Source organism: Pygocentrus nattereri, chromosome 29 (assembly GCF_015220715.1).
Source record: "Pygocentrus nattereri isolate fPygNat1 chromosome 29, fPygNat1.pri, whole genome shotgun sequence".
NCBI classification, from domain to species: Eukaryota; Metazoa; Chordata; class Actinopteri; order Characiformes; family Serrasalmidae; genus Pygocentrus; species Pygocentrus nattereri.
In genome coordinates this window covers 9196219-9216741 of record NC_051239.1, presented here as the reverse complement: position 1 = coordinate 9216741, position 20523 = coordinate 9196219, and the positions used below count along the sequence as shown (strand labels likewise).

The 20523-nt window shown below is 43.1% G+C and overlaps 1 protein-coding gene and 1 pseudogene across 4 annotated transcripts in view; one reads left to right on the top strand and one right to left on the bottom strand.

Annotated features, from left to right (window-relative positions):
• The window catches only part of aak1a (AP2 associated kinase 1a), a 66817-nt gene extending 53722 nt beyond the window's left edge, over window positions 1-13095 (bottom strand). For all 4 annotated transcript variants that reach the window (XM_017696323.2, XM_017696324.2, XM_017696326.2 and 1 more), the window contains exon 1: window positions 11853-13095. In XM_017696323.2, the coding sequence (XP_017551812.1) occupies window positions 11853-12012 (160 nt within the window). In that variant the 5' untranslated portion in view covers window positions 12013-13095. The remainder of the gene's footprint in view (window positions 1-11852) is intronic.
• A 1970-nt stretch (window positions 13096-15065) lies between these two features.
• LOC108426666 lies at window positions 15066-16757 on the top strand (annotated as a pseudogene).
• Window positions 16758-20523: the final 3766 nt, after the last annotated feature.

Genomic DNA, 20523 nt, shown 5'->3' with positions numbered 1-20523 from the left:
ATTTACAATGTGCCAAAATGGAATGATGAATAGACCAATATAAATGCTCCAAAAGTGCTGGGAAAAAAAATCTAGTTCCATTAACTTCCACTCAACTTAACCCTGAACTTCACCTTACCATTAGTAATCAAAATGAAATGGGTTTGCACTTTACAGATCAGCAGCGTCGCTGATCCTGACAAAGTGAGTTACTCCTTTTGTGCTGACACTGTATGAAAACAAATTTTTTCTCACACACCCCCACACACACACACACACACACACATACAGGCTATCAGCAGATAGCATGAGCGCATGTACACAAACACACATACACCCTCATGGGAGGCTCCAGTGAAACCCAAGTTCAAAGTAAATGCTTGAGGGAAATTAAACTACGCAAGAGTTTGGCCATCTATCCTGCCTAATGGCTTTAATTAGAGCGAGCTGAGTCTCCAACCCTGCTGACACACCGTGTGTGTATTTCTAAAGCACACACTGCATCAGCCATTAGACTGTGTATGTGTGCACTGAAGCAATCGACAAACAAATACAGACTTCATATGATGATATAAATTACTTATACACAGTCTTAATATTTTTGCAAAGTATCTGGGACGATGTAGTGAAAAGGTATTTCACGATTTCATTACACAGCAGAAATCACACCTGGCTGGGTTCCAGAAACGCTTCAAGAATGAGATTCGGTTAACACTGAAAAGGAAAAAAAAAAGGACTGAGGTCCAAATACAAGAATTACGAGAGGACTATCTTTGTGTCCGTGTCATCTTTTCTTTGGTCCCGATACCCGCTCCAAGGAACAGACAGTGTTTAATTAAACGATCACAGGCAGAACACTTAAATTTCCTTCTTTAAAGTAAGAACAGGGTGATCATTGCTAAAATGACCTAATACACGGTACCCTTCAAAAATTTGGAATCTCTTTTTTTCACTGATATTAAACCAGGCACATGTATAAAATGACTGAATTAAGATGCTGGTACTCCCCAGCTTCACAGGTTTATTAAAAGGTGGAAAAATAAAAGAAAATGTTTCATGGGTCCGGAATGATGAACAGAACTGTACAAGATCCTAAAAAGACTGAGAAAACTGTAAAGCTGTAAAAACATCAAGAAGAAGTTCAAATAAAATTTAGAAATGCTGTGTATTTGAAAACTATTCATCCAAGGCAGATAACTTACCAAAGAGTTGCTGATAGATCATTTAAGTATATCATTTAATAAATTCATGCTGTTCCAAAACAAACAAGAAATACCGCCTGGTGTACCTTACAGTATTTCAGTCTAAAATGTTTTATTATTGAATAAAGAAACAGTTATTATTAATGAACAGTAGCGAGTGAAAATAAAAAATGGTTTAAGAAAAGAAGAGCTACTTACATTTTCTGTATTTAAGGCATAATCTACTCATCAACAGTGAATACAAAGCTGTGTTTTCTTTAATGTTAAAAAAGTCAAAACAAAGCAAGGTGTCCCTAAACTTTTGACAGACAGCATGCATGATCTAGTCTACAATGAGGTGAACACTGAACACCATGTCCACAACAGGCACACTCACACACTCACACACACACACACACGGTGGTCTTACATTTGAAGACTTCCATTGATTTCCATTTTTTCTGTATTACTGTAACAGAGTAACACTACACCTAAACCTAACACCAACCTTAACCTCAGTTTCCAAAGGCAAGCTTTCTGCTCTTTTAGTTTCTTTAAAAAAAAAAAGTTGAATTGGTAGTGAAAACAGCAGATGCTCAAATGAGGACCAGCAAAAAGATCCTCACTTACACCCAGTCCCATGTTGTCCAATCATTGTGAGGACATGTGGTTCTCACAGGGATAGGAGAACAAGCACAGGCACAAACACAAGCACAAGCACAAGCGCGCACACACACACACACACACACACACACACACACACACACACACACACACACACAAACACAAACACTGTGTTCATGTTTTCCAAGCGTGCAGCCCTGGGCAAAGATGCATCATATTATGTTAAAGGCCTGATCTGCTTTCAGACACACACACACCCACACACCCACACCCACACCCACACCCACACTGTGGTGTAAAGTAAATTTGTCATCACAGTGAAGACCCTTACGTAATAGAGTCTATAAATATCACCTCACTATCTTGTTTACAGAGCTGATTTCAAAGAAGCTCTAAGAGGCTATTCTGAGACAAACACAGCCTTACTGTACTGAGCACTGTAGCCTCTCATGGATTGTGTGTGTGTGTGTGTGTGTGTGTGTTGCTTGAGATTAGAAACACATAAAATTAAAAACAGTGTGTGAGGTTCAAAATGTCAGGAAGAAAAAACAATTGTATCTTTCAGTATGCTATGACAGCGCTGTGTGTGTGTGTATGTGTGTGTGTGTGTGTGTGTGTGTGTGTGTGTGGTGTCATGTTGAGTAGCCAAGGGCAAATTGGTGTCTATAGCAGAACTAACATGGACTTCTAGGTGAAGGTAAAAGCTGGATCTGGCTTTCCGTTCTTGGAAAGTACACTCGCTTTATGAATAAAACTAATGAAAAAATAAGAAAAATGAGTGATTAACAGAAACAAAAATGAGGGCTGAACGATAAATTGTGTTTATAGCTGAATGATGAATGGTGTTTATAGCAAAATCACAGTTTGAAAGTGTGCAATCTTTAAACCCCAACACCAAAAAGTTTATTCACAATATTTTATTCAGTGTGGTCTTAAGCTTTAAGTTGGAACACGGATAAGGCCGTGTTCAAAACATCAATACGGAAATATACAGTGGCAGCTATATGAGCAAATTTACCTTCACATGGGGCAACTTTAATTCAATATTACTGTAGTTTTTCAAACCAATTTTAAGAAAACGTTGACCAAAAATGTCAGCTGTTCATCTGGTGCTATTTGGTCAATGCATTTGCATCATACCATAGTGTGACGCTTGTATCGTGATTGTAATTGAGGTACGGGCCTTTTTTGGCCAAGGAGACCAGCATATATATTTTCTGGCAGGTGGCAGTTATTTGTGGTTGTGATGTCACAGCGGTTCACAAGCTCTAGGTGAAACATCCTGTTTTAAACCTGCATAATCAATGTCTGCTTATAAATCTTGTGCATCAATGTTGTTGATAATAGACTGTAAGACTATAAAAAAATTCAGTCCTTGTGATTGTAAACTGCACTCTTTCAAACTGCGATTTCAATATAAAAGTGATTTATCTTTCAGCCTTTACTCGCATAGCCTCTATAGAAATACATGCCCTGTGAAAAAATAAATAGAAAATAAATAGAAAAAAAAACTTATTGTAAAATAATGCCAGTGATGTGATAGAAAAGTAGATAAATTGGCAGAAGGCATAATGTTAAGATTACTAAATTCATTAAATAACAGTCAACAGATTCATTTACTATAAAAAATAATTAGTTGCCCTGAACTGCACCACATAGAGATTTAACAGAGGTCAAAACAGCTAAAAACCAAGTCTACAGTTAAAGGACAGAAAGTTTAAGGTCCTGCAGATAGAATCTAACAACTGACCGGTCTGTTTATACACACACACACACACACACACACACACACACACACACACACACACACACGCCCTCTGAGACACAGCTAAATTTGAACTGTCTGCCCTGCTGGAGAGGAGATATCACTTCCTTCCCTGCATTCACTCTCCCTCTCTCACTGTGCGCTGTGTGTTTGTGTGTGTGTGTGTGTGTGTGTGCGCCTATGTGGCTTGGATGCATTTCAGCCATGCACAGTTTAAAGTCTCTCGAGAAGGCATCACTACACACAGAATATGCCCTGTTTTACCATGACTCAGTCGTTTATAACTGGCTTAGACCAGCTGCCAACAGCCGTAACCTGAGAACCTGCTTCTGATCGAGGCACATTTCGCTCCTTCAAAATAAGAAAACACTTTTTTACACCATCTGTACACAAATCATCCCAATCAGAAGGAGCCAAGGCAGACTCAGAGTTTTTTTCAGCAGTACTGATGTGAATCATATCAAAAACAGCTAATTGCTACCTACTAAAAAACACTGAAAGCTAACAGCAAGTGTTCAGCACAAAGTTACAAATTTAAATTAATGATTACATGGCTGTCCAAAACACCATTGGACTGTAGAGTAATCTCAAGAACAGAGGGCAGAGTATAGCGAAACTAGATTCGCTCTTCTTGCAGTCATTCAGAGTGTTTTGTTGTAAAACGGTTAATTGTAGAGCAACATACTGACCACCAGTGTCTGTGTTTACATGGCAATTCGATTGAATACATTCTGTTTATACATTAAGACTGAGGTGTTTATATGCCCAGTCTACTCAACAATCTGATGGAAAACCTCCATTTTCATGCTCACTACAAGTAATCTGATCCAAAATTGCACACGTGTAGAGCACCACTTACCTGGGGCGTTACCATGACAACGAGCACCACGTGAGTACAGTCAGAGTGAGATGAGCAGCAGTGAGCAGTGCTTGTTTTTAATTACTTTAAAATGATGTCAGACTGAAGAAAACATACTTCACATGTTCTTATTAAAGAAGGCCAAGAGGAAGACGCCGTGTTCTGAGACACATAAGCTGAACATCCGTGCCATCGCCGCCTTTTAAAGATCAGAGCATAAACTTCATCTCCTCTGCAAACCAGTTTCTGTTCCGGCCACATTAGAAACTTTCACTATGAATCGACGCACATGCGGAACAAACTTTCTGATTGGGAATGCAATCAGATACAGGCATTTTATACTGCTATTATTCTTCTAGTTAACAGACAATTTACAGGATTACCCACCTTATTCAATCGGATAGGAATTGCATTCTGAATGGCCTCAACCGGACTAGTTTATTCTGATTAAGATGTATACATGTACGTATCGTATTCCGAATGAGCTATTAGTCGGCTTTATTAACGGATTATTAGACTCAATGTAAACGTGGCTAGTGGTGGTGACAGAAACCAGGGCTCACAACGTCTGCAGTGCAAATACAAGCATTTTATTTACTATCCAAAACAAGCAGAGAACACAGTTCAGTCCAGTTCATCAGAGTCCAGTTCAAATTCTCACATCTAATCTCTCTGAATGACCTTGTTTATTTCTTAATTTAATTATGCTTTGAAGATTCTGTATAATTCCCTTATAACATTAAACATGACTATCAGATATAGACATTAACGCAACATAACATTTATAACTATGTCAATCACAAGTTACTTAGTTTTAAGAGTTTGGTATCATCAGTCACCATGTCAGTAATACATAACATCAGTATATCATATACCTAAACTGATTTGGACCAAAATACAGCTGACCGAGGGGAACTCCCCTAAACACACACAAGTACCCAAGGACACGAGCACACACACTGATTGGGGACTGACAGATGGTGGCCATCAGTGACAGTAATGAATAAATCAGTCGTTGACCATCTATTATTCACACACACAGTCCTCTCATTTGTTCAGCAGAAAAACCTGCCCAATCCATTAGACCTGCCTTTTCAAATAACTTCCATATGATTTTTTTATGACTTCTGACATAACTGTACCTAGGAAATGGCAGGAGATATTTCAGCTAGGCACCCCCCGCCTATAAAACAAACTCCCCAGCTGCCTAAATTGAGAATAGGTTTCAATGTCCCCTGCTTTTTTGGTGGTCTCTGGCAAGGACACACCAATACAGCCTCTCTCACAGTCAGCATCATATATAATGCGAGACTCATTCAAGACAAGCAAATGTTGAACACATGACCTCAAAATGACCACTTAATTAGTGCACAATGTGATGAAAGTTCAAGGCTTTTTTAGAACTACAGTCTTAGCAAAAAGGGTTCTTTTGTTATCCACAGTACTACAAAAAAGGCTCTGTGACTAATAGTGAAACTTGTTTTGGTGCTATCTAGAACTATTTTTAAAAGGCTACTTTAAGGACCACATATAACTGGGCTTTTATCAAAGAGAAGAACCATTTGACCAGGCAAAGAACCATTTATGTATTCAATATAGTAAACATTTCCACATTTTAAAGCGACACTATCTCAGTCCTTTGTCATTTTAAGGCTTAACTACTGCAACTCACTCCTGGCTGGTGGTCCTATGCAGGACCCTAACAGCTGCAAAGCCAAAAAACAGATCTCTCTATTTGACGCCAACGGTCAAACTTGTTCTGCACCTCGAGCCCTCGAGCTTTAGGTACGGCTTGACCTGTCACCCTTTAAGATGCACGGAAGACACACGTCATGGCTCTTCTCTGTCTTGGCACCCAAGTGAAGGAACTTCCACCGGCTGTCTGATCAGCAGAGTCTTATTGAAAATTACACAACAGTTAGTTCCGGCCACGCAAGCTGACTGGTTGAGAAGCGCTCTACCCCTGCGGTTATTTTGTCACAACAGCACAGCTGTTTAACAAACAGTATATCACTCCACTGAGACGCTGTTGCTAAGCAACAACTTTGACAGCTGTAGGAGATGCTCAAGCCATTTGAACGCTTTTACTTCTTACTTTGCCACAAACAGAAAACAGACACTTAAGATCACATTTGACCGACAGCTGATTTGGTCAGACTCGGAAGATGAGACGACACTAAATTCCCAAACTGTCATCACCACTGAGCAGCTTTTCAGTCGGCAGCTGTGGCAGAAGAACAGCTAAACAACCTGGAATCAGCCAGAAATGAACCAAATACCATTCGCCAAACAAAATGGGCTGTAAGATGGAACAAAACAACATTAATATTGATCTAGAAAAAAACAACAACACTGAGCTAAACTTGATATTGCAGCAATTTTATGGTTCAGTCGGTACTTCAAAAGGCGAGGCTTTCAGCAGACTGTGACAGGCTTACAGCAGTTCTTTCTCTGACGTAGCGGCAAACTGGTTCTTAAGGAACAATTTGGGCGGAAGGATCTGCAAACATTAAACCATATTAAACGCCGCATTCATGGCCCAGTTTATTCATTTCTTACTTTATTTATTTAACTGTTGTCTAAAAGCAACAGAACACTCGGGGTTGTGAGTTATCGCCAATAACATCATGGCTGTGATGATCTACGACCAAATCACAGCCATGATGTTATTTCATGATAACACCCTCCCTCTCGTTGTTTATTGCTTAAGTACTGTACTACACTTACACTATGTCTTAATTCTTATAATATGCACGCACCCACCCCTGAAAATTTCAATAAATCGATTACAAATTCTTAGGGTTGTAATTTTCGGGGTGTAATGATTGAATCGAGGGCTCATTTACAATGACAGTACTGCAAAAGCCAGTATCACACCAGCTGTTAACTAGTGATGTACTGTGCAGACCTCCTGCGCATATATGTACATTTGTCTTGAAGAAAGAGACAGCAAAAACAGCTAAAAGAAGCAAAAGCAGAAGATACCTACATACTCCTCAGACAGAGCCTGCAGGCAGAAGTGTCCCTTATTACAGAAGGTCCAGTAAAATCAAATTTACAACCCTCTGGCTGGAAGAACACACAGTGCACATTCTGCATGGAGCTCTCAGTAAGACTATGAATAGCCCAGTACAATGCAATAAGAATGCCATAAGGGAGTAGAGGAGGGTGTATACGTGTAAACCGATGAGCTACAGAAATTCTTGCTGACCCTACAAAAACAAAAGCTGTACATAGATCCTCTTCCTTACTGGGCAGAAGGTCAAGACCAACCTACTGCCAGCTGCTGACCCTGACTTGGACCCTCTATTTAAAGAGTGTTTGGACTGCAACCTCAGTGTCACCACACATTCCATAACACAAAGGTACAAACAGGACCGCTGACATGGAATCGTAGACTCAGCTCCCCTTCCAAACAGACCCAACAGGGACCATTCATCCTCTGAACAACACTACAGTGATGGATTGCGGTGAAAACCTGTCCGCGCTGTAAGGTTTATGGGACTAAATGATAATAAAGCGGTAATAACTCTTTCTAACACCATAAAGCATGAGTGCTGCATGATATAATGTCTAATCCAGTACACTTGTATTGGTGTCACAATTTTTTCGGTGCTGTTTTTGAAAGAATTCCACATAAAAAGTAAAAAAAAAAAAAAAAATCTATAAAATTTGATTCCAAAAATCAGTTTTCTGTGTTTTTATCCTTTACAATATCCATATAAGGTTACATCTGGTGTACTTTTAGTAGAATAAAACACAAAAAAAGGGTCAGATCAAGTTCTCAAGCTATGTCAAGTTTGTAAAACGTTGTTTCAGCATAAAGTAACTCAGCGTTCTTGAACGTTATCAGTGCAACTGATAGAATAAATCAGCTGATACGGTGATATTTAAATAGCAAAGTTAACATGTTACGTTATTAACGCCGCCCATTCTTTTTTATGCTGTTCACGCATTTTCTTAGTTTGGCCCTTTGAACTATCCATAGATCCACTCTGAAGCCTGGCTGCTCAGGAACACGACTGTAGCCCTCTTGTTCAAATACAGCATTTAAATGGCAAGACGTTCTATTTATTGCTCTTTTAATACAACCAAGTCTTTTCCAGCTACTGCCACAGTAAATCTGCTCATCGCTGAAGGACGTTGGGCCTTAAATGAGCGATCAACCATAATTCTGACTTCATTGTGACACTAAATTTTATCAGTGCAGACTAAATTGCATGCAAACCATGAGTTTATAAAAGCGTGCTTCACCGTGACCCACAGTCCTTTCACTTAAACAGGTTTTACAGGGAGATGACTCAGCCTAGTTTCTACACAATGAGGCCAAAAGACAGCCTTGAAAAGCATAGTACAGCGCAGCAGCCTGCCCTTATTCACCAAGCTAATGAATCACCATCCAAGGCTAAAGCTGCACCAAACTCTACATGTGTGCGAGGCTGTCAGTGCTCCTGTCTTTTAGCTGAAGAGGGGAAGGTGTTAGACTGAATGAAAAAGTGGCATTCAGCAGACTGTAACAAAAGGAGAAAGAAACTGTTTCTGACGCTGAGACATGGTTCAGGACTCAAAAACCTCACCACAGGCAGAGCTGCAGCTCTAGGCTGCTGACAGGCAAAGGAGGTTAGCTTGCCTATCAGAAGCAGCTGGACACACAAACGTTATCCCCTTTAGCTGGGTGGCTGAGGATGGAGGAGTCCTGTTTAAAATGAAAATGAAAACACTGCTGTCTCTTGATTACATCCCACCGTCTCATCCGTTCCATCTGAAGTAGCCCACCTTGTTTTTGAGGCAGGGGACATGTTTTTTGGAGTCAGCCTTGATGAGGCCTGGCTGAGGAGCCACTTGACTTGTCTGCTCAACAAGACCAGCTGGTATTGATGATGTGAATGACTAACATTTTCCAAATTCCAACTGTGTCTGACGGTCGGATGCATGAGTAAATGGGATGCACGTATGGATTGAGAAATTCGACAAGGCTGAAACTGGCTTCTTTGAACTTCCCGTTCCACCGTAAACGTTGCAGCAGTTACATTCAATCACCTGTACAGATGAGACACCATAACTGCTGCTCCACTTAAGACGGAATGGAAAATTCGAACAAAATTTTGCGAAATAAAAATCCAACTTGACCTTCGCAGAAACTCAGACCCAACATTTAGCACTGTATCTGCCAAACAGCAATACTGATATAGTGACACTGCAAGCAAGTCAAAATACTTGACTGGCCTGCACAGAATCCTGACCTCAACCCAATAGAACACCTTTGGGATGAATTAGAGCAGAGACTGCGAACCAGGCCAAATTTTTAATTATATACCATGAGAGAAATTTTTGGCCATATCGCCCACAGCTAAACGGTGAGCAAGTGGTGACCGAGATTTTGCTTATTGCGCTCGACAGCTAGATTTGGGCTACAACTGCTGCGTACAGTTAACAATATGGCCTAATTGGTCCCTACTACAGTTCACATGCAGAAACAAACATATAACAGATAAATAAATGTGTTGACTGACAGAACCTTAGTTGACCAAGAATGCACAGCTAGTCCATTTAGATTGAGCAGCCCAATTACTCTGCGCTAAACACCGGAGTCGAGCCATTAAGGGCTCAAAGACTAGATGTTTAAGCTCTACATTGCTAAAACGCTGAACGGTACAGCCCCTCCTACTGGGATTACCCATCCCTGGAGCAGAACCAAAAGTCCTTGTTAAGTCTAAACTGACTGTAAGCTTATTAGCAGAAATCTTGATTTAACAAGGGGCAACACAGTGAGCGGATTGTGTTAAGGAGAACAGTTTGAGTAATGCACCCATTTAGTAACAGGATCCTCGGGCATCCTAACTTCTGCCCGCAGATACCCTTTAAAGGGCAATTGTATAGTGCAGCCGCTGTACTCTGCAGTGTCATGATGTTCAAGAATTTAAAAGGAAGCCATCAATTTCCTCAAAACAGTATGACTAGCTTTAAACTAAATTATAACAGCATGAGGCACAAAGCCACCATCAAGGTGGTTCTGCTAACAAAACAAACATCTGAGTAATAGAACAGAAAAACAGTTATTTTAGTGCTGGACTACCCTGCCTTGAGTCAAGCTACTGTTTGACGTGTAGATCAACAAAAAAGACCTGACATTGGATCCAACAGAGAACCTCACGATTTCATGTCAGATTCTGCAGCGTAACGGATACCAAAAGAATTATCCTATAACTTCTTGATTCACCGCTCACAACACATTCAGCATTCCCTCAAAGCCGAGTGGTTTTATAAGAGCGAGACGGCCCCTTTGAAACCTCAGGCATGAGTCATGTCTAAAAATTCTGCTCACACTTGCACCAGCTAGACGGACAAGCAGCTCACTTCGGATTCCTGACACCCTGCGGGTGGCACAGACCCTCCCTCGCAGTCTCCTGACCTCAAAGCTGAAGCAGCCGTCCGGTCAGTCTGAGCAGCACCCGCACACCTGTCTCGACTCATGTGATCATCCACAAGACACCGTCAGCCTGATGTGCACACATCAGACGCCGTTTATCTGTTCGTATACAAATCACCGTCCATTTGTAGTTCGTACACAAGTCATTGTCCATTAGCAGCGGGCAGTATGACCATATTTTCATGTTATATTCACAATACGTCATGACATGCTCTTCTGATATCATCAGCGCTTACAGAACACCGCATATTATCATTACAACGGGGGAAATAGTTTAAGGGGTTTCAGAAAAGTCAAGAATAAAAAATTGTTCATATTCAAGCGTTTTTAATTTGACTACTTGAGATTTTTGTCTATCGTGATGCCACATTTCTGCAATATCACCCACTCTTACCGTCCATCTGACGTTCACACTCATTGTACATCTCATGCATCAGCTACACTCTTAATAATGATAGTTCTTTGAGGGTTCTCTCAGTAAATGGAATGGTTCTACTTAGAACTATAATTTCTATACAGAACAATCTCAGGCTTAAATGGTTCTCTGATGGAGAATACGTTGCACATGGTTCTATATAGCACCAAAAAGTGTTCCTCTGTTGCTCAAGCTTAACGTCATAACAACAGAAGAACCCTTTTGTTTCCAAAAAAGTTCTATACGGAACCATATACAACACCGATCTGAAGAACCATTTAAGCATGACATGGTTTTATACTGACCAGATATATTGAAGGATTCAGACAAAAGCCTCGAAGAACAGTGTTTTTAAGAGCGCACAGGAAAATCAGTTACCATGATATAAAGTATATAAAGTTAATACATAAAGAAACAGGCAGCATGTTAAAAGGTCTTATGTCCACTGTTGATTAAGAGATCATTAATATGGTTTGTCACAATTTGTTTTAGATTGGGTTTATGGTTTATGCTTGGCTTTCAGACCTGGCAGCATTTATCATGTTGCTTATGCAAAGGAGAAGAATGAAGGTACCACGCTGGCACCGAAGCTGCTCTACCTTCAGCTATCGTCTCCTCCACGGTCACCTGATAGCGGCCGATGGTGAAAACACGGCCGACGAAGGTGCCTCCGCTGCCGGATCCCGCGCCGCCTCCTCCCGCTGCCGAACCGGGCCCAGAACCCGCCATTTCCCTCCGGGAATCGAAAAACTTCTTCATGGTCACTTTCACAACAACGAGTAAACGTCAGGGGTCAAGTTATATAACATGAATTATAGCCTGTTGTGAGTCCGAGTAACGTCTACCGGCTTTAACGGCTCCAGTCAACAACGGTCGTAAGGGAGAACCAGCTTGACAGCGGCTCGTTAGCTAAGAGTGCAGTTAAAAAACCTCGCAGAGAGCTCACTTACAGCTGAAATAAGTTAGATATGCGATCGTTCCCACCACCGGTGGAGCATGGTGGTAAAATAAAGTGCAAAAAAAACACCCGAGTGTGTTCGTGCGCCTGAATAAATGAAGATAACCTAACCTAGCTAGCGTTAATTCAGCTAGCAGCCCCGGTAGCTCCGCCGCTGCTGACGGCTGGAAGTCTTCGGTGAGGTCGCGGCGTTCGGTAATTACCGGTTCTGGCTATCTAACGTTGCCTCTCGGGTGAGTCACGAGCAAAAACATAGCTCTGGCTGTAATTATTGAGCTAACATGGCTCATTAACGTTAATGTTAACGTTATCTCCTCGGCTAGGCTCGCAGAAAGCAGATAACACGCACAGCCGCAGCGCTGGAGCGTGTCAGCGGTGACTAATAAGACGGAGGAAGCGGGTTCAGAGAATAAACGCAGCGGGGCTGCTTCGTTAAGGTCGCACACAACTCCGCTACATCAGTTACAAGCCACAGCGAAGCTATTCGGGACGAGTGTCTCCTCGAACTGCTCGAACCCCAACTCCATTAACGCCAACGGCTAACAACCGGGGCGCTGAGGGAAACATCCGCGGCTGTCAGCTGTGAATTTGTCCTCAGATGCGTGGAGAAACCTCGCGGTTTGGGAGCTGAGGGTCTCGCTTCGTCCGCTCATTGATTCCTCAGTGATCCTCAAAAAAACACAGCCCAAACACCAGGAAGCGCGACGCCGGGGACAGCGGACCAAAAAACCGGGCTTTTCTTTCGTATCCAACCTGCTGAACCGTCGCGTTTTCCGCTGCACAGCAGAGCGAACGATGAGACTCTGTTAGGAAAACCCGAAAACTCTAACAAACGTGTTCGTTAATCCGAGCCCAGAGCGATTTTTGGTGGACTACAGCGTCCGCGGCGCGCGGTCGCTGCTGGTAGTTGTAGTCCACGGGAAAGGGCTTGACGTCATGCGCGCTGTCGTTTCGCGAAGCGGCCTACAGGGGGAGGTGTTTACAAGCGAGTAAACAAACAAACGAGAAGAGCTGCACACGTAAACTCGTTCAGTGTGAACCGTGCGACGTTTGATGCGCAGTAAACTGAAAAGCGAGCGACCAAAAGACTTTTGAAGTGCATCTACCGCGCGTTCTCCAACAATCTGAAGAGCCCTGTCGTGATGCAGAGAACCCTTCAATCATGCTGAGGGTTCTTTGAGTGTTCATGGTTCTTGCTTTGGTGGGGTTTTTTTTCAGCAAGGGTGCCTTAAATTGAGTCAATGTGCGCCTCCAAAAACTGAAATCTGTCAGTGAAGCGGTTTAATTGGAAGTATGAGATGTATTACAATAATATCATCTTACATCTGTAGAAATGATCATGCAGCGCCCTCTGCTGTCTGTCTGCGTGTGACACGTCTCTGGGAGTTCTTACAGCAGGTGTGCACAGCCCTGGACCTGGAGAGCCGGTGGACAGCACAGCTTGGTAGCTTACAGTTACAGCTAACAGTTATCTGTAAGTTGCCAGGGTTAGTAAGTGTGTTTGAGTATATAGATGTATAGTATATATGTGTTCCTGTTTCCAAAAAAGTTGCAAAATGTAAATAAAAACAATACAACAAAAAACGGAATGATGGGCAAATCATTGAAACCCTATATTCAATTGAAAGTAGTACAATGACAACATATCACATGTTGTCATTGTACAAAACTAATAATTTTAATTGTTTTTTGAAAAATATACACCCATTTTGAATTTCATCCAGCAACACGCTCCAAAAAGTTGGGACGGGGCAACAAAAGACTGGTGAAGGTGTGTAATGCTAAAAGAAAACGAATAGTGGAACGTCTTACAACCAATTAGGATAACTGGCAACAGGTCAGTAACAAAATTGGGCATATAAAAGAGCATCCAAGAGAGACTTAATCTTTCAGAAGTAAAGATGGGCATGGGTTCACCACTCTGTGAAGGACTGCATGGGCAAATAGTGCAACAATTCAAGAATAAAGTTTATCAATGTTAAATAGCAAATAATCATCTATAGCACATAATATCATTAAAAGATTCAGAGAATCCAGAGAAATCTCTGGGTGTAATGGACAAGGATGAAACTAAATATTGTCTGACCATGATCTTTGGGCCCTCAGGTGGCCCTGCATTAAAAATTCTGTATGATTCTGTAGTGGAAATCACTGCATGGTCTCAGGAACACCTCCAAAAACCAGTGTCTGTGAACAAAGTTCATCACTCCATCCACAAATGCCAATTAAAACTCAACCATGCAAAGAAAAAACATGTATAAACCAGAAATCCAGAAATGCTGCCACCTTCTCTGGGCCTGAGCTCATTTAAGATGGATGAGGTGAAGTGAAAAAGCGTCTGATGAATGGTCTGATGAATCAAAACTGTTCTTTTTGGAAATCATGGGCACTGTGTAGGCTAAAGAGGGGTACCATCTGGCTTGTTATCAGCCACAGTTTAAAAGCCAGTATTCATGATGGTATAGGGGTGCATTAGTGGACATCTGTGTAATGTGCACCATTAATGATATATACATGTTTTGGAGCAGAATATCGCTGTTGTCGGAAGAAAACCTTGTATCTCCAAAATTGGAACTTTACAGGAGAAAGAAAAACATACTGTAGTTTTAATGCAAGTCAGTGGAAACAGACATCTATCCAAATCATTTTGGGCCGTTTCTTTTGCTCCATTCATCATGAAATTTACACATAATGTAAAGGGCAACAGGTCCTGACTAAGTGAACTTGGGTTGTGTGTTGTTTCTTTCACAAACACATACAGAGAGTCCGTCCCACAGAATGAACAGATCAGTGGAGAAACGAAAGTAAAGTCTCTCTTTCTCTGCTCGCTCTGTTCGTCTCTGTGTGCAGTAAAATGGCAGAAGCTGCTCTAAAAACTCTGGACTGTTTCAACTGTCCGATCTGTCTGGATCTACTGAAGGATCCAGTGACAATTCCCTGTGGACACAGCTTCTGTCTTCTGTATTAAGGACTGCTGGGCTGAGGATGATCAGATGGGGGTCTACAGCTGCCCCCAGTGCAGACACAGCTTCACTCCAAGGCCTGTTCTCAACAAGAACACCATGCTGGCTGAACTAGCTGAGGGTCTGAGGACGAGGAGACTCCAAGCTGCTCCTCCTGCTGGATCTCCTGCTGGATCTGGAGGTGTGGAGTGTGACGTCTGCACTGGAACAAAACTCAGAGCTGTTAAATCCTGTCTGGCCTGTCTGGCTTCTTACTGTGAAGCTCATATTCAGCCTCATTATGAATCTCCTGCTTTAAAGAAACACAAACTAGTTGAAGCCTCCATGAATCTGCAGGAGAAGATCTGCTCTCTTCATGATAAGCTTCTTTAGGTTTTCTGTCACACTGATCAGCAGTGTGTATGTCTGCTGTGTGTAATGGATGAACACAGTGGTCATAAGACAGTTTCAGCTGAAGCAGAAAGATCTGAGAAGCAGGTAAGAATTTACTGAAAGTCCTGCTAGAACTGGTTTGTCAACATGCAAAACAGCACAGTGAGTGAAGTTCAGTCAGACACACCCAGCTGGAATAAACACAATGATAGATATGGATCATATGATGTAAGTGTGGGTGTGTATAGAATGAGCACCTGCTCTTCTCGGTTTAATTCACTTTAACAGGGCAGAGCCAGATAACAAAACAACAAAAGACAAGTCAGCATGTAAATGTGACACATGAGTTTTGTTGTATTTTCTCTAAAGAAGCAACTGGTGGAGAAGCAAAGGAAGTTCCAGCAGAGAATCCAGCAGACGGAGAATAAACTGCGGGAGCTGAGACAGGCTATGGACAATCTCAGGGTGAGTATACTGACCAGAGGAGAAGACACCAGCTGACTGCTGGAGGAGCCATTTCAGCTCTCAGTCAGAGCTCTCCTCCAGTCAGCCAGTGAGAAGCCCAGTGTTGGGTCACTTTCCAGCCCCACTGAGCCCCACTGTGGAGAAGTGAGTGAAAGAGCTGCTTCAGATGAAGCCCCTCCTCTCTGTGCGTCTCCTAACAGCGCTCTGCACAGGCAGCAGTGGAGGACAGTGAGAAGATCTTTACTGAACTGATTGAGTCCATTGAGAGGAGACACTCTGAGGTGAAAGAGCTGATCAGAGCTCAGGAGAAGACTGAACTGAATCGGGCTGAAGACCTCCTGAAGAAGCTGGAGCAGGAGATTGCTGATCTGAGGAGGAGAGACGCTGAGCTGGAGCAGCTTTCACACTCAGAGGATCACATCCATTTCCTCCAGGTAACATCACTGACTCTCTCTTCATCTACAGAAGGCGTGTCAGCCTTTCCACTGGAAGTGCTGTGGATTTCCCCTCTTTGGGCTGTTTTATCTTGAAATCTCCATCTGTGTGTTTCTTCATCTCTGCAGAGTTTCCAGTCTCTCTCTGCTCCTCCTCAACCTGCAGACTTACCCTGTATCACTATCAGTCCACAGTTCTCCATGGAGGGACTGAGGAAAGCTGTGACTGGAGTGATGGAACGAGTAAAAGGAGAATAATAATTCTCAAGACTTTTAAGAGCTTCAAGATAAAAAGCAAGATGTTTAAAACAATGATTTGTTCTTTGGCTAAAATTTGTATATATTTATCACTATAATGTGTTTAGATATTCCACTGACCACTGGCTACTCCTTTCTTAGCCTTACTGAAAATACAGTCTAATGAATTAGAAACAGTATCTAATCTTACATCTACACACTTAAAAAGATGGTTCTTCAATGCTTCTTTACTGAAGAAAGTGGTTCTATGTAGGACCGTGAACACTCAAAGAACCCTGTGAGTGATTAAAGGGCTCTTTACACCATGATTGATGGAGAACGAGCTGTAGATGGTTCTTATTGAACCTTTCTAAAAAGGGTTCTAGAGGGTTCTGGTATTGTTACAAACCAGACGTGGTTATTTTATAAAAGAATGTCATCTATGAATAATTTTCATTTTTGTGATGAAGACTCCATATAAGAGTAAGAAAATATGAAAAAAAGTTTAGTTGCTGTTTTAAAGTCATTAGTTCTGATCAGCTCATCCAGCTGCTCGATATCAAACCATGATTAGACCAAATACTGCAGTTCAGCTCCTCACAGGTGGGTGGCGCTGCTTCATTGGCTGGGAGAAATGCAGGTTGTGATTTCTGTTCATGTTCTGTTCATACTGTAACGCTGTTCTGATCAATTTCTATTGTGACTCAGAGTTCAGGGTCTGGTCATTGATTTCACACAGTTTTGTGGAATAGCTCCCTCTGCTGGACACTGAGCTTTAGATCTAGAGATGTTCAACCACAACCTCCTTATACTGACCTCACACACACCTGAAAAAAACACCCGGAACATCTGGAACATTCAGTCATATGCAATAGTTTGGGGACCCCTAGATTTTCTCAGTGAACATTAGGAAGTCGCTTCCTGGATCGGGGCCTTGACATGGCGGAAGGGCTTGTGTGGTCTAGGGATCTTCAGAGCGAAGTCGTCAAGAGCAATATGCTCCTGGTAGGGTCTCCCATGGTGAACAGGTCTGGAGTGAAGACCCAGACTAACATGATCCAAAAAACCCACCATGAAAAATGGGCACCGAAAAAGTGTACCCTGCCCGGGATAGGGTCACTGGGACCTACCCCTGGAGCCAGGCCTGGGGGTAGTGTCCCCCGGCGAGCGCCTGGTGGCCGGGCAGCCCACGTAACATGGCCGGGCTCAGCCCGACGAGGCAACATGGGGGGACAATGTGGGCCCACCACCTGCAAGGTCCAGCATAGGGGAGTAGTGCAGTGCTGCACAGGCAGTGGGAGATTGCAAGAGGGCCCTTGGCGGCATGTGGAATGTAACCTTACTTGGGCGGAAGGAGCCGGAGCTTGTGTGGGAGGTTGAGAGGTACTTGATAGGGGTTGATCCCTCTCCTACTCAGAGGTTGCACAGGGTGAGAGGAGCCGGGCGGGAGTGGGGATACTCACGAGTCCCCGGCTGGCGCCGTGCAGTTGGAGTTTGTCCCGGTGGACGAGAGGGTTGCCTCAATGCAAATTAAAATCACAGAGAGGAAAACTCTGACTGTTGTGTGTGCTTGTGCACCAAACAACAGGTCAGAGTATTCAGCATTCTTGGAGCGAGTGGGCAGGGTTCTGGAAAAGGTCCTGCCTACAGACTCTATAGTCTAACTGGGGGACTTCAATGCTCATGTTGGCAATGACTGGGAGACCTGGAGAGGCGTGATTGGGAAAAAACGGCCTGCCCGATCTAAACCCGAATGGTGAATTGTTATTGGACTTCTGTGCCAGGCACGGATTGTCCATAACAAACACCAAGTTCAAACACAAGGATGTTCATAAGTATACATGGTACCATAGCTGCTTTTGTCAGAGGTCAATGATCGACGTTGTTGTTGTTTCAACTGATTTGGGACCGTATGTTCTGGACACTGGGGTAAAGAGAGGTGCTGAGCTGTCAACTGAGCACCACCTGGTGGTGAGTTGGATCAGATGGCAAGGAAAACTGATGGTCAGACCTGGTAGGGCCAAGCGAATAGTGAGGGTGTGCTGGCAACGACTGTTGGAGGCACCTGTTTTGGAATGATTTCAACTCCCACCTCTGGGAGAGCTTTTCTCATGTCCCGTAGGAGGTAGGGGACATGGAGTCTGAATGGACCCTGTTCAAAACCTCAATTGTTAGGCATAGCTGTGGCCAAAAGCTTGTGGGTGCCTGTCGGAGCGGTAACCCAAGAATCCTCTGGTGGACACCAGTGGTGAGGGAGGCCGTCAAGCTGAAGAAAGAGGCCTTTAGCGACTGGATTGCCTGAAGGACTCCTGCCTCAGCAGAGAGGTACCGACAGGTGAAAAAGGTGACAGCCACAACACTGGCAGAAGTAAAATCCAGGGCATGGGAGGAGTTTGGCAGAGCAAAAAAAAAAGGGACTGGAGGGAGTGTGCCAACTATCGGGGTATCACACTGTTCAGCCTCCCTGGGAATGTCTATGCTAAGGTGCTGGAAAGGAGACTCCAACCGATAGTTGAACCTCAGATTGGTGAGGAACAATGCAGATTCTGTCCTGGCCATGGAACAATGGACCAGCTTTTCACTCTCTCGCAGATTGTTGAGGGGGCATGCGAGTTTGCCAACCCAGTCTACATGTGTTTTGTGGATTTGGAGAACGCTTACGACCAGGTTCCCTGAGATATCTTGTGGGAGGTCCTTCATGAGTATGGGGTACCAGGGCTACTATTCCAAGGCATAGCCACAGTCAGGAGGGCATTATGTGTGGAGGCCGGAGGGTGACGTCTCTGCTGTTTGCAGATGATGTTGTACTTTTGGCTGAATCACATGGTTGCCACCAGCGCTCACTGGAGCAGTTTGCAGCCGAGTGTGAAGCGGTTGGTATGCGGATCAGCACCTCCAAATCTGAGTTCATAGTCTTAGCCCAGAAAAGGATGACATGCCCACTCCAGGTAAGGGGAAAGGACTTGCCCCAGGTGGAGGAGTTTAAGCATCTCAGGGTCTTGTTTACGAGTGATGGGAAGAGGGATCGTGAGATCGGCCGCAGGCTGGGACAGGCGGCAGCAGTAATGCGGCCACTGTACTGGACTGTAGTGGTGAATAGGGAGCTGAGCCATGAGGCAAAGCTTTCTGTTTACCGGTCAATCTACATCCTGACCCTCACCTATGGTCATGAGCTGTGGGTAATGACCGAAAGAATGAGATTGCGAATACAAGCGGTGGAAATTAGCTTTTTTCACAGGGTGGCGGGCTACACACTATTTGATAGAGTGAGGAGTTCAGCCATCCAGGAGGAGCTCGGAGTAGAGCCACTACTCCTCTGTGTTGATAGGAGCCAGCTGAGGTGGTTCAGGCATCTGATTCGGATGCCCCTTGGACACCTCCCTGTGGACAGGGCCATCTGGGATTCTTTGCTCTCCCAACTGCTACCTAACCCTATCTGGATTAAGCGGTCAATGACGACGATGATGATGATGATTAGTTAACACGTCCTCCATCATACAGAGAACACACCTCTGCACATTTCAGTGCACAATTACTGTTGATTTACTACATTTAACATATTGGGCAAAAAATAAAACATAAAATAAGGCTTGTGCAAAAGTAATGGCACATTTGAAATGTTATGTATTAATTTTTTTCAATATGTTAAAATCAGCAAAAACATAAAAATGTGCTCTAAACAGAAAAACACAAACTTTACATGAAAACATCTTTAACTTTGCTCTGAGTTTGTGCTGTTCATAGAGGTGTGTCTACTTATCTTCACGTACAGATTATGAAAAATTCCCAGGGGTGTTCAAACTTCTTCACCTCTGTTTCAGCTGCATGTAGAAAATCATAC